Source organism: Humulus lupulus, chromosome 3 (assembly GCF_963169125.1).
Source record: "Humulus lupulus chromosome 3, drHumLupu1.1, whole genome shotgun sequence".
NCBI classification, from domain to species: domain Eukaryota; kingdom Viridiplantae; phylum Streptophyta; class Magnoliopsida; order Rosales; family Cannabaceae; genus Humulus; species Humulus lupulus.
In genome coordinates, this window is record NC_084795.1 from 123,825,930 (window position 1) to 123,845,078 (window position 19,149).

Below are 19,149 nucleotides of genomic sequence, written 5' to 3' on the forward strand. Positions count from 1 at the left end.
AAGGAGGAAGCGGGCGCTGGAGGTCGCCCAAAGAACGGACGAGGAGAGGATCTGATCCGGAGCAGCCACAGGTCCCTCTGGGCAAGGTAATCCTTACATGTTCAGGGGCTTAGATAGGGCCACCGCCGACCCTCGGTTAGCTAGGTTTAATCCCAACCAGCCTGTCCAACGCCATCGAAACAACCCCGACCTCGACGTAACCCTACTACAGTGTGTCGACCGGCTCGTGCTGGATTATGAGAGTAGCCGCCCTAGGGGTACTGTAGTCATAGACAACACCTTAGCCTTTAGGTCGGCCCTCTTTGAGGAGTATGGGACTAATCTCCAGTCGTGGCCCTCTCTTCGGGAGGGTACTGTAGCTCCGGGTCTTAGGCAGTATGTAGAAGAGTCTAGTCCCGAACCAGATTCGGACCCAGAACCTATTCCAGCTCGCGAAGTCATTGTCTTAGATTCCCCCGCAGGAGCTCCGGGGCCGATGGTCGTGACCATAGACTCCTCTTCTAGCTCGGGGGGTAGGATCCCTTTCAATATATATACTTGAGTTTCGCTTTTTCCCCTTTATTTTTGTTCTTGCATAAATGCTTACTTGTATACTAATGTTGTCTTTGTTTTTCCAGAGGAAATGTCTCAGCCCGGGAACAAAGACCTGCGAGCTATGTTCACCGGAGGGAACTCTTCTGCTGGAGCCTCTGGGCCCAAAATGAAGAAGCTCCGAGTGGCGAAGAAAGCCGCTGGGACCCCAACCAAGTCCCCTGCAAAGGGGAAAGACCAGACCCCAGCTGCCCAGACCAAGGTACCTCCACCTCCTGCCGCAGTGGAGAAGATGCCCCCGCCCCCTCCACGAGCTCCCGCCTTTGTTCGGGATATGGGGGCGAAGCCCGGGATTTTGGCAACCGCAGCCCCCGAGGTGCGCATTCCGGTGGACCCCCAGGCCCTGGAGAAAATTCCTAACGTCTTTCGGGGGATGGTGTATGAGATGGCGTCCTACACCGTCGACCACTACTACTGCACCATTGAAAGGGACCTGCGAGCGATCAAAACAAGGAGCCCGGAGAGCGTGATGGAGTCTTCACTGGGAATGGCTCTAATGGTAAGCTGGCTTTACATTTTGTACCCTTCGGTTACCATGCATCGTACGTTCTTTCTTTTTTCTTTTCTAAGGTAGTTGCCTCTTTGCTTTGCAGGGTGCCTTGGCTCTTCACCGGAGCATATCCAGGTCCAAGGCTCGCCTCGAGGACATGAGGGGCGAGCATCAGGCTGTTTTGGCCGCCCAGCAAACTACTTTGGCCGCCTTGAAGACTGCCCAAAAGCAGGAACAGGAGGCCAAGCATGCCTTGGCGGCCGCGCGGGCTGAGCTGGACGAGTCCCGCCCCAAACTGGAAGAGGCCGAGGCTCACAAGGCCGCCCTAGCCACTGTAACGACCGAACTCGAGGAGGCCAGGACTGCCCGGGCCGTGCTGGACTCTGCAAAAACCGAGGCCGAGGAGGCTAAGGCCGCCTTGGAAAAGGAGAAGGCAGCTTCCAGCTCCGCCATGGAGGACATGCTATACCACTGCTGGGTCTTCAACCCGGACGGCGACTTTTCCTTCCTAGGAGCGGAAGTCTGGGAGCCCTTCCTGGAGGGGTTTAAAGCTCATCTTCAGCAAGAGGCGCCCTCTGAGACCGGGGAGACCTCCACAGCGGCCAAGCAGGAGGGCGAGACGACGACCTCAACGGAGCAGCCCGGTGGGGCCTAGGGCATTTCTTTGTCGAACACTTTTATTATTATTATTTTTTGTAACTTTTGTATGAGGTTTTTCCACCTCGAGACAATTGGCTTTATCCATTTTTGCTTCTATACATTTTTCTTTTTGTTGGTGCTATGGTTGATGCTTTTTTACTTTTCTTAGAGAACACGTTAACCAATCTTGACCAAACTTCTAAGATAAGTCTCGGTTGCTCTCCGGACATCGCATTAAAAACTTAGTTCGCGTTAACCTCTTATTGGTATCTCGTGCTTTTTAAGAAAAACAACGATCAATCAGTTTGAATTAACTTCTAAGTTTTATGACCTGGTTATGTCCAGGACGTTAGTTTGAAAACTTAGTTCGCGTTAATTTTTATCAATATCTCGTGCTTTTTAAGAAAAACAACGATCAATCAATTTGAATTAACTTCTAAGTTTTGTGACATGGTTATGTCCAGGACGTTAGTTTGAAAACTTAGTTCGTGTTAATTCTTGACTAATATCTTGTGCTTTTTAAGAAAAACACCGATTAATCAATTTGAATCAACTTCTAAGTTTTGAGCCGACCTGGTTATATCCAGGATAGGACTTAGTTCGCGTTAATCCTTTATCAATATCTCGTGTTTTTTAAGAAAAACAATGATCAATCAATTTGAATCAACTTCTAAGCCTTTAAGGCGACCTGGTTATATCCAGGCACCATATGCCCCCCAAGTAACTAGGAAAGGGTCTTTCGTGGTTACTTGAGATTACACCCACAAATATACACAATAATAAACAAAGATTTAATTCTCATTGCTTAAAAAAAAAAGTGGCCTTTAAGCCTTACAAGGGTGCTACTGATAATATTTCTTCAAATGGATGGCGTTCGAAGTTCGTGGGACTGCCCCTCCATTGAGTCGAGCTATTTTATAAGTTCCTTCCTTAATGACCTCAGTGATTTGATATGGCCCTTCCCAGTTCGGTCCCAATACTCCATCTTTGGGATCCTTACCGGCCAAGAAGACTCTTTTGAGGACCAGGTCGCCAATGCTAAAGGTGCGTTTTCTGACCTTTGAGTTGAAATACCGAGTGATTTTTTGCTGGTAATGTGCGAGCTGAAGCTGCGAATCTTCTCGTCTTTCATTAATCAGGTCGAGGGAGGCGCGAAGTAGTTCGTGGTTGCGGTCCTGGTAATATGCCTGGACTCGATGCGAAGATACCTTAACCTCGACAGGGAGGACTGCCTCACTCCCAAAAGTCAGAGAGAAAGGAGTATGACCCGTAGGAGTCCGATGCGAGGTCCGGTATGCCCACAGAACCTGGGGGAGCTGTTCTGGCCAGACCTCCTTGGCTTCGTCTAGTCTTTTCTTAAGGCTCGCCTTTAGCGTCTTATTGACAGCCTCGACCTGGCCATTTGCCTAGGGATAGGCTACGGACGAGAAGCTTTTCACAATTCCGTACCTTTCACAAAATTCGATGAAGAGGTCACTGTCAAACTGAGTCCCATTGTCGAATACGATTTTCTTCGGCAACCCAAACCGGCAGATAATGCTCTTGACCACAAAGTCGAGGACTTTCTTGGAAGTGATTGTTGCCAAAGGTTCTGCCTCAGCCCACTTCGTGAAGTAGTCGATGGCCACCACAGCGTAGCGGACCCTGCCTTTTTCAGTAGGGAGGGCGCCAACCAAGTCGATTCCCCAGACTGCAAATGGCCATGGGGAGGAGATCATCTTTAGCTCGACTGGGGGAGCTCGGGCAACTGTGGCGAATCGCTGGCACTTGTCGCACTTCTTGACATATGAGATTGAGTCCTTTGACAGAGTGGGCCAGTAATACCCTTGCCTTAAGACTTTTAGGGCCAGGCTTTGCCCCCCAGTGTGATCCCCGCAAAAACCTTCGTGCACTTCCTGGAGGATGGCCTTTGCTTCGCCTGGTAGAACACATCGTAGGAGAGGTAGGAAATGCCCACGTCGGTACAACATCCCATCTATCACCGTATACCTTGGGGCCTGGTACAGTACCCACCGTGCATCATTACGTCCTTTGGGTAACTTTCCTTCGGTGAGGTACTCGAGGATGGGAGTCATCCAGGTCGGTCTGGCGTCAATCATCTCGACCTCCGCCCCGACCTCTTCTATACTTGGTTTTTCCAGGAATTCCATCGGTACTAACCCCAGCGTCTCCGTCTCCCCGGAGGTAGCGAGCATAATGCTAACGCAGACGCCCTCGAGGAATCTGCTCGATTGTGCCTCATTCAAATACGGACAGCTCGGCTTTTACCTTGGCCAGGTAAGCATCCATCATGGCTCCTCGTGCATGATACTCACCTAGCACCTGGTTTACCACGAGTTGGGAATCGCTGAAGCATTGAACGGAACTGGCCTTCAGCTCTTGGGCTACCCTCAGTCCGACCAGCAAAGCTTCGTATTCAGCCTCGTTGTTGGAGGCCTTGAATCCGAATCTCAAAGCCGAGTGGAATCTATGCCCTTCAGGGGATATCAAAATGATTCCAGCCCTGGAGCCGTTCTCATTGGATGAGCCATCCACGTAGATCTTCCAAGACGTCTGGGCCGAGGTGACCTGGGGTGGGACTTCCACAGGATCCTCCCTGAATCCTGTGCACTCTGCCACAAAATCGGCCAGGACCTGAATTTTTATAGTAGTTCGTGGGGTGTACAAAATCTTGAACTGACTGAGTTCGATAGCCCACTTTAACAGGCGTCCCGATGCTTCAGGTTTTTGCAAAACCTGCCTTAAAGGCTGATCGGTCATGACGTGTATTGAGTGGGATTGGAAATACAGCCTGAGCTTTTGGGAGGCCGTGATAAGACAGAACGCCAATTTTTCCATCAACGGGTATCGGGATTCAGCCCCGAGAAGTCTATTGCTGATGTAGTAGACCGGTTTCTGAACCCGGTCTTCTTCTCGGACCAATACGGCACTAGGTGCATCCTCTGTGACAGCTAGGTAGAGGAAAAGGGGCTCTCCTGCCTTTGGTTTGGACAATATGGGCGGCTCGGCCAGATGTGCCTTCAGGTCGAGGAAAGCACTCTCGCACTCCTCTGTCCATTCGAATTTCTTATTTCCTCGGAGCAGGTTGTAGAACGGCAGGCACTTGTCGATGGATTTTTGAAATAAATCGATTAATGGCTGCCACCCTTCCTGTTAGGCCTTGAACGTCCTTACGCGACCTGGGTGAGGGAAGCTCGAGCAATGACCTGATCTTATCGGGGTTCGCCTCGATTCCTCTAGTGTTGACAATGAAACCCAGGAATTTTCCAGACGCGACCCCGAAAGTGCACTTCTGGGGTAAATCCTCATGTCGTATTCTCTTAGTATCTTGAAGCATTCTTCCAAGTCGGAAACATGGTTATCGGCAGTCTTTGATTTGACCAGCATGTCATCAACGTTCACTTCCATGTTCTTCCCGATCTGGTTGGCAAACATTCTATTCACTAATCTCTGGTATGTAGCACCAGCGTTCTTCAGCCCGAATGGCATGACCTTGTAACAATAGACGTTAGTCGGGGTCATGAAGCTGGTGTGTTCCTGGTCCACCAGATTCATGACGATCTGATTATAGCCTGAGTATGCATCCATGAAGGAGATAAGCTCGTGCCCCGCCATGGCATCCACCAACTTATTAATCCTTGGCAAGGGAAAACTATCTTTGGGGCAGGCTTTATTCAGGTCGGAGAAGTCGATGCAGTTCCGCCATCTCCCATTGGGCTTCAAGACCAGCACGAGGTTGGCGACCCAAACCGGAAACTTGGCTTCACGGATAAAGCCGCATTTCTTGAGCCGGGATACTTCTTCTTCTAAGGCCTCAGCCCGAGTTGTTCCCAGGCACCTCTACTTCTGGGACTTTGCAGGAACGCTCTTATCCAAATGAAGGGTGTTCATGATGACATTTCGACTGATTCCCACCATGTCCTCGTGTGACCATGCAAACACATCCATGTTATCCTGCACAAACTTGATCAGCTCCGCTTTCCTCTTGCCACAGAGGTTTTTCCCGAGCTTGACCATCCGTGAAGGATTTTGTGCATCGATGTTTACTTCCTTGAGCTCTTCAATAGCTTGGAGCTCGGACTTGTCCTCGCCTATTCGGGGGTCAATATCCTCACTTAGGATGATACTTTCCCCCTCGGAACTCTGAGGTTTTTCAATCTCAGGATTAGTCAAAGGTTCCTGAGATTCCTCTCCTCCACCTTGGATGGCCATCGTTAGCTGCCCGGGTTTCGATTTTCCCTTCATGGAAATGCTGTAGCATTCCCTGGTAGCGAGCTGATTGCCACGGACCATGCATATTCCCGTGGAAGAAGGGAATTTCAGCGCGAGGTGGCGAACGGAGGTGATGGCCTCAAAAGCTACAAGTGTGGGTCGGCCCAAAATAGCATTGTATGCGGCGGGGCAGTCGATGACCACGAACTCGAGGAGTTTTGAGACTGTCCAAGGTCCCTCTCCTAAGGTGATCACCAGCTCGATCGTCCCTATAGCCGCTGATCCTTCTCCCGAAAAACCATACAGCATCATGGAGGTCGCCTTCAGCTTGGCGACAGTCAAACCCATATTCTCCAGCGTGGACCGGAATAGAAGGTTTACCGAACTCCCATTATCGATCAGCACTCTCCTAACCCTCCGATTAGCGAGCTGCACTGCTACGACCAGAGGGTCGTTATGAGGGAACTGAACATGGCCAGCATCTTCTTCCGTAAAAATGATTGGTTGCCTCTCCAACCGCTGTTGATTTGGCAGATGCTGCTCGGGGACGAACTCTAATCCATTATGCGCCTTGAGTTCATTTACGTACCTTTTTTGGGCACCCCTGCTCGTGCCAGCCAAATGCGGACCTCCCGAGATTTTGGATATCTCTCCTCCTATCACTGGAGGAGGGACGTCTTGATCGACCCAAGACCCGGGCTGACTGACCGGGACTTCCAGAGCAGGTCGGCTTGTTGGAACCCTATTCCACGCGTACTGAGCCAAGGGGCCGGCTCTGATGAGAGTTTCGATCTCATCTTTCAAATGCCTACAATCATCAGTATTGTGGCCAACGTCGTTGTGGAAACGACAAAACATGGAGGTGTCTCTCTTCCCCTTCTGGTGCTCTAATGGCTCCGGCTTCTTCCAGGGGAGGCGAGCAGAGCTCGCTAGGAAGATGTTCTCCCTAGAGTGGGTGAGCTCTGTATAAGTCACGTAGACCGGCTTAAATTTTTCTACGGACTTATTCTTCTTTGGGTCGTGCTGGTTGCCCTCGCCGTTCCCCTTTCTTTTGCCTCCACCGAACTGGTTATTCTGTGTAACGTTCTGGGTCGCTACCACGACCTCCGTTCCCACTCCAGCGGGCTGCTCAGGAACCTGGCTGGTTCCTGCAGCTGAGGCTTGGGCCTTCTCCAAGTTGATCCACCCTTGGGCCCTATTTAGGAATTCGTTTGCTGAGCTGACTCCCTTCCTTTGTATTTCATTCCAGAGTCCCCCTCCGACGAGGATTCCAATTCTCAAAGCCATGAGCTTGGAGCTATCATCTGCGTCTCTGGCCCGAGCAGCGACGTTCACGAACCTGCTCAAGCAAGCCTTCAAAGGCTCGTCGGGTTGTTGCCTCACGTTAGCCAGGGAGTCGACCTTGACGCGGGCAGCCTGGGAGGCTCGGAATGCCCTTTTGAAGTCAGCAGAGAAAGTTTTCCAGGAGCTGATTGATTGTTTCTTGCTTTGTTTGAACCGCTGTCTGGCTGGCCCGATCAGTGTGGAGGGAAATATCAAACACCTCAGCTCAGGGCCAATGTTGTGGGCCATCATCAGGGTATTGAACATCCCCAGATGATCCAACGGATCTCCATCTCCGTTGAATTTGGACAGGTACGGCATACGGAAACCGGGTGGGTATGTCGTTGCTGCTATGCTGGGGGCGAAGAGCTCAAGCTCGTCCCCCGAATCATATTCGTCTTTCTATTTCTCTGATAGGAGCTTCCTCATTAGCTACTCCATCTGAGCCAGGCACTTAAGGGTTTTGTCAGGATTTCCTTGGTTACTCCGGGGCTGTTCAACAGCTCCGGATCCATTGTATACGTTTGGTGGGTTATTACCCCTCCTATCTTGAGATAGGTTATTTGGGACATTCCCACCGTTACGTACCTCGAACAGGTCTCCCCCTGAGCGATCATGGCTGCCACCTCCTACCGGGTCCCCCCTATGAGAGTTAAGGCGATCTCGTAGGCCGCCCCTCGGGGTGGCTTGAGGACTTTGCACCGAGCTTAAGCGTTGATGCAGGTCTCCGCCAGAAAGGTCACTCCGGCGACTGCCGGTCCAGTAGCTCCCGTTAGAGAAGCTTGGAGTCCGCCTCTGGGGGTGAGGATCCGGGCTCCCTCTGGGCGCCCTGCTACGACGGGAAGGTCCTGCGGATGGCAGGTTTCTCCTGCTGCTTCCATAAGCTGGAATATCTCGGATAGGCTGAGGAGGAGACGGATATCTTATTGGTGATGGAGGATGTCTGACCGGGGATGCGATCCTGGTTCCGTCCGGGCAGATCAAGTTAGGTAGGGGCCTTTTGGCCATGCCAACCTGCGGGCCCTGTGCCTGGCGATCTGGACGAGGCGCAGGACGTCTGGCGAGGACGGGCTGGTGCTGTGAGCCCTCCCCGGATCTCCTTCTAGAATTCCCTCGAGCCCTCCTGGGCGCACTGGAGGCTGGTAGTGAGCTGGGAGTTGAAGTTCGGACCGAGCGGCTATACTGTTGTTCAACTCTAGGTATTTCTTCGAAGTTTGCCTCTTGACGGTGCAATGAGGGAGTAGAGTTGGACGTCGGAGGTCTGACCGAGCGACTAGGCCTGGACCGATTACCCCGGCGGGACTTACGAGTCTCGCCTTGCCTCTTTCCGACGTTAGCGTCGGTTGTAAGAGGGGGTAGCCGGGCCAACACCTCCTTAATCTGCTGACTAGCTTTCGCCAGTTGACTCCTTAGCTGAGCGTTCTCTATCTCTACCGCCGTGTAAAAATCCGGGTTTGGATTAGGTGGCCGGGGTGCCGAACGTCCAGTGTCATCCTGACCTATCGGTTGCTTGCCCGGTCGCTGCTGGACTTCAAGATTTTGCTCACCGGAGATGGCGGCATGATGAGCCTCCTGCCCATCATGTTGTTCCGCCTCGTTACCGTGTCTTGATCGAGTGGTCACTATAGTTGGATATTCGCGATAGCACCAATCTAACAAGCTCTCAATGAAAGCACCAAACTGTTGACGCAGTTCTTCACCAACAGGTAATTAAGAAAATAAGAGAAAGAGATTAGTGCTTAATAATGAACCGAAACAGATGAATGATCTTTAAATGGATTGATGACACAATTATGTTTTTAGGTGGTTCAAAGGTTAAAATCCTTCTACTCCACCAGCCAATATTATTGCTATATTTATGGTATTCTTTACAGGATGTTTCGTTACACAATAGAAGCCAACCCCTTGCAACTCCCAGGGTTTCCATATTTATAGGAGAGGGCACCTGGGAGTTGGTAAGGGGGGTCATCCTGTGACCTTCTTACCCATCATGTCACTTCTGTTCAGGTGTGGTCTAGACAACAGGTAAGGGGGATAATGGGCCGCACGGCCCAACCCAGTCGTGGGTGCCTGAATACGCACGTTCATGCTGCGTGTCCGAGAATTCAGGGATATATCAGACACGTGATGTTTGATATATCCACGTTTACATTGCGTGGTTGACTTTATAAAAGGTCATAGCTTCCAACTCCAGCTCGTATCCCGAGCTGAATGCCTTCTCGACCTACGGCCTTCATAGTCCTGACTCGGCCCTTGAGTAATCTCGAGGCGAACCTTTGGCTACCTCGAGTTAAAGAGGTAGGACCTGACGACAGCAGCTCCGGTCATGGGGTATCCACGTGGCTGATATAATTAGGCCATATCCCAGCTCGCTAATAGCCCATTGGAAAATCAGGGCGTACAAGTTCATAATCTCCATTAACAAATTCTTAACTGATTCAAAAATAAACATACTCAAAAACTATAAAAAGAAAGAGAGAAGAGAAGAAACTAGTTGGGATTGTCACGATCTGTCAACGCTTACTCCCATCTTCTTTTTCTCCTCTATCTAGGTTTTTCCGAGCCGTCCTCCTTTTAAAAATCGTGACCCATTTTATTAAAATGAAGACCTCATTCCATATTTCCACAAAATGACGAAATTGCCCTTAAAATTTCGACGCGTACGGACGCCAGCGCCGCGGCGCCAATTCCTGCGCCGCGACTCTACTTTGAAATTGCGACATCTCGGTTCTCTGGAAAATGGCTCGCCGCGGATGTAACACACATTAGCGCCGCGGCCCTAATACAAATTCAACAAAACTTGAATAATCCTTCAGTTTAGCAAATTTTCTCTACAATCCACTCCAAATGCCCAAAACATATGCTTAAACCTGAAATCAAGCAAAACAAGCATAAACCCGCTCCAAAAACACATAAACCATTAAAAATACAATAAAGAAGACACAAAAAAAAAAGAGGCTAAAATTAGCCTAACAAACTCCCCCAAACTTGCTCCTTACTCGTCCTCGAGTAAGAAAACGACACATTAAACTAAAACAAACAGACATGACAAGTTAAGCCTCCATTTTTATTTAAATCATGCTGTCATCACTCACAAAACTTCAACTGTTGAACAACCAGAATTTCAATTCAATAACTCTAACAATTGATCTGAATGCCTCAATTGGAAATTAGATTATACCTTGCAAATAACAAATGAATAATTAGATAACACCATACATGCCCCACTCATTCCAACAATCCACTAACCAATATTCAATAAGCTTGCACACTTACCTTTCTCCACTAATGTCAACAACACATGTTATGGAATCAAAAGGACTTCAAAGGTTCATAACATTTTGGCTTAGGTAACGGTAGATAAAAAGACATTTAGGCTTCATTATACCATAAGCACATCAAAAACCAATCAAACAACCCACCTTTCATTCAATTACCACCATCCCCTAATTCACCCACTTTTTATCGATTGAGAACTCATAATCAATGCTCCAACATCACTTTATTTAATTATTCATCACTTCTCCTTTTCTTTTTTTTTTAGAAAGGAAAGTATCAAAATTTAGTGATGTTGCAAGTACTTTTATATTTTACACTTGTCTCAATCGAAAAATTACATCGTTCATCCACTCACACCAATACCTTTTTTTTTTTTTTTCAATTACAATTCGTTCCCCCAAACTTATTTCTAAGCTTATGGCATAATTCATAGGACAGGGAAAAATAATAATTGGTACATATTTGGCTTAATGAAGTGGTTATACAATCAATCAAACAAACAAGTTAAGGCACAAATAGGCAAACTAGGGATAATAATGATAATGGTAAGCTTGAAAGGCCCAAACGTTCCAAAAGATTGCCTAAATCATATTCCAAAACACATGCCATCAATGATTTCGTCTCATAAGGCAAGCACTGCAAGTTCTATCCTATTCATCAATTCATACCTCAAACCCAAGTAACACATGTATAGCACAGTCCACTTATTCACATTTGCAACATATACTAAAATTTCCAAAAGGCATCCAAATTAATCCAAAGAGTAATTAAATCAAGCACACGGTTAAACACAATTTCCATTTGACAAGTGACAACAACGACATTTATTCATATCATCGGCTTAACTTTTGACACACACAACAACGAAAATAACAAAAGTAAACAACAAAATTTTTACTAAACTAAAACAGAAAAATAAGCCCCTCCCCCAAACTTTATTTCACATTGCCCCCAATGTGAATATGACAACCGAAGAGAGAGAAACTTACCTGAGAACCCCTTCAAAATGGGTTGGGTGGCTGTGGTTGATCATATGGAGTGAAACGCGGTGGTAGGGCAAAGTAATTCTCATCTTCTTCATCCAAAGACCACCGAGATACCAAGTTATTCTGTTGCTGAATATGGTTCGCATCATAAGCACTTCGCTGCCCCATATAAGTTTGCATATGCATGTTTTGCTTAATAAGGTAATTCAACTGAGCATGAGTGTATTGCATAGCAGGATCCATTTGACCACCTAAAACTTCGGGCTCGTCCTCACCATCATTGGTCCTTTGTCGGCGGTGACCTCTTCCTCTCGGAACTTGCGGGGCATCATAGGGATGCGGAGGAATGAGGTGATTCACCATAGCCAACCTGACTGGCTTTTGTGGAGGCACCTTCATGTCAGTTAAGTATTGAGGTGCGCCATACGTAACACATAGTTCAGTAATGAAATTTCCATGTCCCAACCCGGCAGTAGTGGTACCCTGAATTATATGATTGATACTTTCCCGAATATATCTCCCAATGTTTAGGTTGTACCCTTTTAAAATAGCATATGTCACCTTGAGCCGGTCAATCGGGATGTCAAACAGATGATTGTTGGGAATCAATCGGGCACTCACAAAATAGCACCAAGCACGAGCCACTTGGTTAAGTTCACAGCAATACATACAATTGGGCTCACCATCCTTTAAATGAATTCTTGCTCCAGGAAAACCCAATGTTTCCGCAATGTCAACATAATCTAGATTATCGACCCCCAGTACCCGCAGCTCTTCGTCTTCCATGGGAAAGTCAGGTACATCATACAACTGATTAAATGCTGCAAGAGTAACTGGTATCTTCTTGCCCCTCACCATGACAACATTATTTTCTGTTTCTGGCAAATTAGCAAGGAATTCATAAGTCATCGTGTGATTAGCCTTGCCATTACAGTCAACAAAATGGTCCCACTGTCGTCGAGCAATCTCAGCTCGAATAAGCTCATACAGTGGCTGGTTTTCCAGGGGTTCTGGACTAAATTCCATACCCCTTTCTTCAAGTATAGGTTTCCTGGACAACACCACAAATCGTTCTTGAGCCTCTTTGCTCACAAATCTTGAGGTGTCATAATCTGCCCTTGTGGAGACACGAGGAGGGCAAGACGATGAAGCACCTGAAGCATTTACAGGACCTTTCTTTGGACCCATTGAGTAAAATCACTCCCAAAATACACACTTGTAGGATCACTAGAATTTTTGGCAGCACCTCCCCTTGTTTTTAGCACTTTCCAAAATCAGAAATTTTTTTTCCACAAACCACAATTCACCAATCCAATTTTTCACAATATCAATAATATCCAAAATGCACCACTTAATCCATAATAAAACCCAATTAACACTAGCTTTTTCAATAACCAAAGGAGTCTCATTAAATTGAAAAGATGAGAGGCAAGATCACTTACATTAATGAGAAACCCATTGAGAATCCACCATTGTTGTCCAAAGCATGGAGAAATGGAAAAAAAAAATTGAGGAAGAGAATGGGATTTTTGGATTAGGGTTAAAATGAGTGGGCAAAATGGTATTCTTGAGGAAATTAAGTAAAACAAAATAAAGAAAATGATGGGAGAAGTGATTTTTATGAAATGGGGTGAAGAAATTATGAAAAATGAGTGAAATATTGGTGGTTATGGTGGTTGTAGGGTGATTTGGGCGGAGGAGAGGCGGAGAAGATGATGAGAGGCGGATGGGGTATTTTGGGGGTCTAAAAAAATAGGGCTATTTTTTCTATTTATAAGTGGTGGCCCGTGTTAGCGCCGCGGCACAAGAACAGGGGTCGCGGCGCTAATCCAACCTTCATTTTTTTTTGCTCTCTATCAGAAACCTCGCCACGACGCTAATGCCCTAGGCGACGTGGCCCTAATTGATAATCAAATTTTTTTTTTCTTCTTTTCACGTTTTTCACGGTTTTCTTCTTTTTTTTTTTTTAGATTTACACAGAATAAAATAACAATACGAAATAAAAACACTTAAAAATACTAATTATTCCAAACCAAAGATTAAAAGGAAAAATTAAATACAATTTGGGATGCCTCCCAATGGCGCTGTCGTTAACGTCATTTAGCTGGACGCTGAACTCCTCTTCACTGCGATGACAAGAGGATGACAGATTTGGCCTGATCAAAATGACCACCCAAGTAGGGCTTCAATCTTTGCCCATTCACCTTAAAATTACCAGTCTTCTCACTAGCTACCTCAACTGAGCCATAAGGGAATACTTTAACAATAGTGTAAGGTCCGGACCACCTCGATTTTAGCTTGCCTGGAAACAATTTCAACCTTGAATTAAATAGTAATACTTGCTGACTCGGTTGAAATTCCTTCCGAACCAGGTTCTTGTCATGCCACATCTTAGTCTGTTCCTTGTAAATTTTGGCATTCTCATATGCCTCATTCCTGAGCTCCTCTAGCTCATTCAACTGCAGCAATATTTTCTCTCCCGCTGATGCCATGTCCATATTCAAAGTTTTCATGGCCCAAAATGCTCTATGCTCAAGTTCCACTGGAAGATGACATGCTTTCCCAAAGACCAACCTATATGGTGACATACCAATAGGTGTTTTGAAAGCTATTCTGTATGCCCACAAAGCGTCATCGAGCTTCTTAGACCAGTCTTTCCTCGAACGTTGTACCGTCTTCTCCAAGATTAACTTAATTTCCCTGTTGGAAATCTCAGCTTGTCCATTACTTTGCGGGTGATAAGGTAATGTTGTTCTATGTCTACCACCATACCTTGCAAGTAACACTTCAAATTGCTTGTTACAAAAATGACTCCCTTCATCACTAATAATAGCTCTAGGAGTACCAAACTGGGTAAAAATGTACTTTTGGAGAAAAGTAAGAACTGTTTTACCATCATTAGCATGAGTTGCAGCTGCTTCCACCCACTTAGAAACGTAGTCCACAACTAGCAAAATAAACAGATTGTTGTACGATGACGGAAAAGGACCCATGAAGTCAATACCCCACACATCAAACAGTTCCACTTCTAAAATACCAGTCAAAGGCATCTCGTTCCTCCTTGAAATATTACCAGTCCTCTAACAACGATCACATGCCTTGACAAACTCATGAGCATCCTTAAAGAGAGTTGGCCAAAGGAAACCACTTTGTAAAACCTTTGCAGCAGTCCTTGTCCCACCAAAGTGACCTCCACACTGCAAACTATGACAATGATTCAGGATAGAGTACATCTCCTCTTCAAGCACACATCTTCTGATTATCTGATCAGCGCAGTGCTTGTAGAGGGTTGGCTCTTCCCAATAATAGTGCTTTACCTCGGAAAAGAATTTCTTCAATTGTTGTCTTGTCATGCCAGGAGGTGTGATGTTTGCAGCTAGAAAGTTGACATAATCAGCAAACCATGGGACCATCAAACTTTCCTTTAAATCAAACAACTGCTCATCAGGGAACTCATCATTTATCTGGACTTCCTTCATATTCTGACTCTCTTCTAACTCCAGTCTTGACAATTGATCTGCTACTAGGTTCTCGGTACCCTTCTTGTCTCTGATTTCTAGATCAAACTCCTGGAGGAGAAGGACCCATCGGATTAGTCTTGGCTTGGCATCCTTCTTGGTCATAAGGTATTTGATCGTCGAATGGTCTGTGTACACAATAACCTTATTCCCGATTAAATATGGCCTGAACTTGTCACAAGCAAAGATTATGGCCAACATCTCCTTTTCAGTAGTAGCATAGTTCAACTGAGCATCATTCAAGGTCCTACTAGCATAGTAGATGGTGCGAAAAACCTTGTCAACTCGTTGACCCAACACGGCCCCGACAGCATAGTCACTTGCATCACACATCAACTCGAACGGAAGCTTGCAATTCGGTGCAATGATTATAGGTGCCGAAATCAATTTTTTTAAGAGTTTGAAAAGCTTCCATACACTCCTTTCCAAACTCGAAGGGCGCTCCATTAGCAAGAAAATTAGACAATGGCTTGGAGATCTTTGAGAAATCCTTTATAAACCTTCTGTAGAAACCGGCATGACCCAAAAAGCTACGAATCCCCTTTATCAAAACTGGAGGGGGAAAATTCTCAATAGTAGGCACCTTGGCTTTGTCTACCTCAATGCCTTCCTTTGAGATCTTGTGTCCCAAAACAATCCCCTCTCTAACCATGAAATGGCACTTCTCCCAATTAAGCACCAAATTGGATTCTTCACATCGAATCAATATCAGCTCCAAGTTCCTCAAACAATGGTCAAACGACGAGCCAAACACTGAGAAATCATCCATGAAAATTTCTATACAATTCTCAACCAAGTCAGAAAAATAGCCATCATACACCGTTGGAAAGTTGTTGGTGCATTACATAGCCCAAATGGCATTCTTCGGAAAGTAAATGTGCCATAAGGACATGTAAATGTCGTTTTCTCTTGGTCCTCTGGTGCAATGGCTATTTGATGATACCCGGAGTAACCATCCAAAAAACAATAATACTCCTGACCCGCCAATTTGTCTAACATCTGATCAATGAATGGAAGGGGAAAATGGTCTTTCCTTATTGCCTTGTTGAGCTTGCGGTAGTCAATGCATATTCTCCAACCAGTAACAGTTCTTGTTGGAATTAACTCGTTCCTTTCATTCTTCACTACCGTCATTCCCCCCTTTTTAGGTACTACCTGAACCGGACTCACCCACTTACTGTTAGAAATTGGGTAAGCCACCCCTGCATCTAACCACTTCACCACTTCCTTTCTCATAATTTCCTTCATTGGCGGATTGAGTCTTCTTTGGGCATCTATGGTTGGTTTGACTCCATCCTCCATTAAAATCCGGTGCATCACAGTAGAGGAGCTGATCCCCTTGATGTCTGCCAAAGTCCACCCAATGGCCTTCACCCAAAAACTATTGTTCAGTCTCCACATCAGAAAGTGAAGCCGAAACTATAACCGGAAGTGTCTTGTTTTCACCCAAAAACTCATACCTCAGATGGTTAGGAAGCACCTTCAATTCTAACTCCGGGGGCTTCTCAACTGAAGGCAATGACCTTTTTGGCACTGCCCCAAGCTCTTCAAAGTATTTCCTCTTCAATGGCCCATAAGAATTAAGCCATTTTGTGTACTCCATAGCTTCTGTTCCATCTTGATCACTAATCTCATCTTCAACCAAACTCAACTCAAGAGGATCACTTATCATTTTTCTCTCTTCCACTAAGTTACCCATTACATCAACCGAAAAGAATTTGTCACTAGCTTCAGGATAAGTCATGGCCTTGAGCACATTGAATACAACTTCTTCCCCTTGCACTCTCAACTTCAACTCACCCTTCTAAACATCTATAAGTGCTTGGCCTGTTGCCAAGAAGGGCCTCCCAAGGATAATGGGAACATTGCTATCCTCTTCCATGTCAAGAACTATGAAATCGGCAGGAAAAATAAACTTGTCCACTTTGACAAGGATATCTTCAATTACCCCTCTTGGATGTGCCAATGAACGATCAACTAGTTGCAAAGTTGTAGTTATGGGCTTGGCTTCTCCAAGTTGCAATCTCTTGAAAACTGACAATGGCATCAGGTTGATACTAGCCCCCAAATCACAAAGAGCATTTATTCCCTCAATTCTCCCAATAGTGCACGGTATTGTGAAACTCCCAGGATCTCTCAGTTTAGGAGGGAGCTTCTTTTGCAGTATAGCACTACACTCTTCCGTCAATGCCACAGTTTCAAAGTCCTCCATCTTCCTCTTCTTGGACAAGATGTCCTTCATGAACTTGACATAGCTCGGCATTTTCTCTAAGGCCTCCGCAAATGGAATGTTGATGTGCAGTTTCTTGAATACTTCCAGGAATTTAGTAAACTGCTTGTCCATGTTGTTCTTACGGAGCCTTTGGGGGTAGGGAATCTTTATGTGATGCTTAATACTAATTGGTGGCGAAGCTTCTTTTGTTGGTATACCTTCAGTAGCCTTCTTCTCACTGTGCTTCTTTTCCTCTTGTGTCGGTGCCTGTGCCTGTTGATCCTGACCCTTGTCTTCAACTGATCGTTCTTTGCTTGGCCCTTCGTACCTCTTTCCATTTCTCAATGTAATAGCCTGACATTGCTCTTTTGGGTTAACCTCCGTTGTGCTAGGCAGGTCACCTTGAGCATGATTGGCCATAAGAGTAGCCAATTTCCCTATCTGAGTCTCCAAATTTCTAATAGAAGACCGCGTCTCAGTCATGAATTGATTAAGAACATCAGACTGAGTATCAGGTTGTCTAACAGGATTCTGTTGTTGTTGCATAGGTGACTAAGATGGTTGTTGTTGAGGTCTGAATCTCTGTTGATAAAACCTTGAGGTGGTTGCTGAAATGACTGCTGTGGTTGCCGAATTGAGGATTGACCTTGTTGATCATTTTTCCAGGAAAAATTGGGATGATTCCTCCACCCTTGGTTAAAAAAATTTGAAAATGGGTTATTGTTGTTATTTTGACGAGGAAAATTCCCAATGGCTTGAGCTTGTTCCATTGGCATATTATTTACATCTACATATTGGCACTTTTCATAAGTATGAGGACCCCCACATAATTCACACATAGTCTGAGCTTGCATCACGGGGGCTGCCATTGTACTGCCTTGCAGCTATTTAGTCAAAGCCTCAACTTGAGCAATTAACTTAGATATTGCATCAATCTCATGCAAACCAGCCACTTTCTTCGAGTTACCTCTTTCACTTGGCCACTGTTGATTATTAATGGCCATTTCTTCTAACAAATCATACGCCTCATTGGCGCTCTTCCTCATAAATGCCCCACCAACTGCTGCATCAATGAGTGTGCGAGTGGTACCACACAACCCATTATAAAAGTTATGGACGAACATCCATCTCTCTATCCCATGATGCGGGCACCTCCTTATCAAGTCTTTAAATCTCTCCCACGCTTCATATAGAGATTCATTATCCAGCTGGTAGAAGTTGTTGATCTCCCCCCTCAGCTTAGCTGCCTTGGCTGGAGGGAAGAACTTGGAGAGAAACTTTAGTGCAAGATCATTCCATGTATTGATTGAGTTAGGTGGCAAGGATACCAACCAACTCTTGGCTCGCTCCCTCAGAGAAAATGGGAATAATCTGAGTCTAATTACATCGTCACTAACTCCATTCATCTTGAATGTCTGGCAGAGCTCAATGAAGTTAGCAAGATGCATATTTGGGTCTTTAGTTGGTAGTCCCCCAAACTGGACAGTGGATTGAACCATTTGAAGAATGGCAGGTTTTATCTCAAAATTGTTGGCATCTACAGTGGGTGGTCTGATGCAGGACTGAACCCCTGTAATGGTGGGTAATACATAATCCCTCAAGCTTCTGGCTGGTTGATTCTGGCCATTAGCTTGGTCTTCAACAACACCCCCATTATTACCATTTATCGAATCTGCCATTTCTATTTCAACCCCTCTTTCAGTTTCAGCTCTTCTTTCCAATCTCTTGCTCTTTCTGTTCTGTCTACAGGTCTTTTCTATTTCAGGATCAACAGGCACTCTTGCAGCAGGTCCTAGACGTCGCATAAACTACCTGTATCTGAGATGAGAAAAATTTAGACAATGATAGAATTAGTGAAATTGAAAAGAAATACCAAATTAGAATAAAATTAAATTATTT

The 19,149-nt window shown here is 45.9% G+C and overlaps 1 protein-coding gene and 1 non-coding gene across 2 annotated transcripts; one reads left to right on the forward strand and one right to left on the reverse strand.

Annotated features, from left to right (window-relative positions):
* Window positions 1-16,842: 16,842 nt before the first annotated feature.
* LOC133825010 (uncharacterized) lies at window positions 16,843-17,796 on the reverse strand. The gene has a single exon (XM_062258014.1). It carries the CDS (start codon window positions 17,794-17,796, stop codon window positions 16,843-16,845), a length of 954 nt encoding a protein of 317 aa, XP_062113998.1.
* A 588-nt stretch (window positions 17,797-18,384) lies between these two features.
* On the forward strand, window positions 18,385-18,491 carry LOC133827917 (small nucleolar RNA R71). The gene has a single exon (XR_009890565.1). It is a non-coding gene; the product is annotated as a small nucleolar RNA R71 (small nucleolar RNA).
* The last annotated feature ends 658 nt before the right edge of the window (window positions 18,492-19,149 follow it).

Bases quoted from the DNA above. Each gene is read 5' to 3' on its own strand.
- LOC133825010 (XM_062258014.1), bottom strand. From the start codon at position 17,796: ATGCAACAACAACAGAATCCTGTTAGACAACCTGATACTCAGTCTGAT.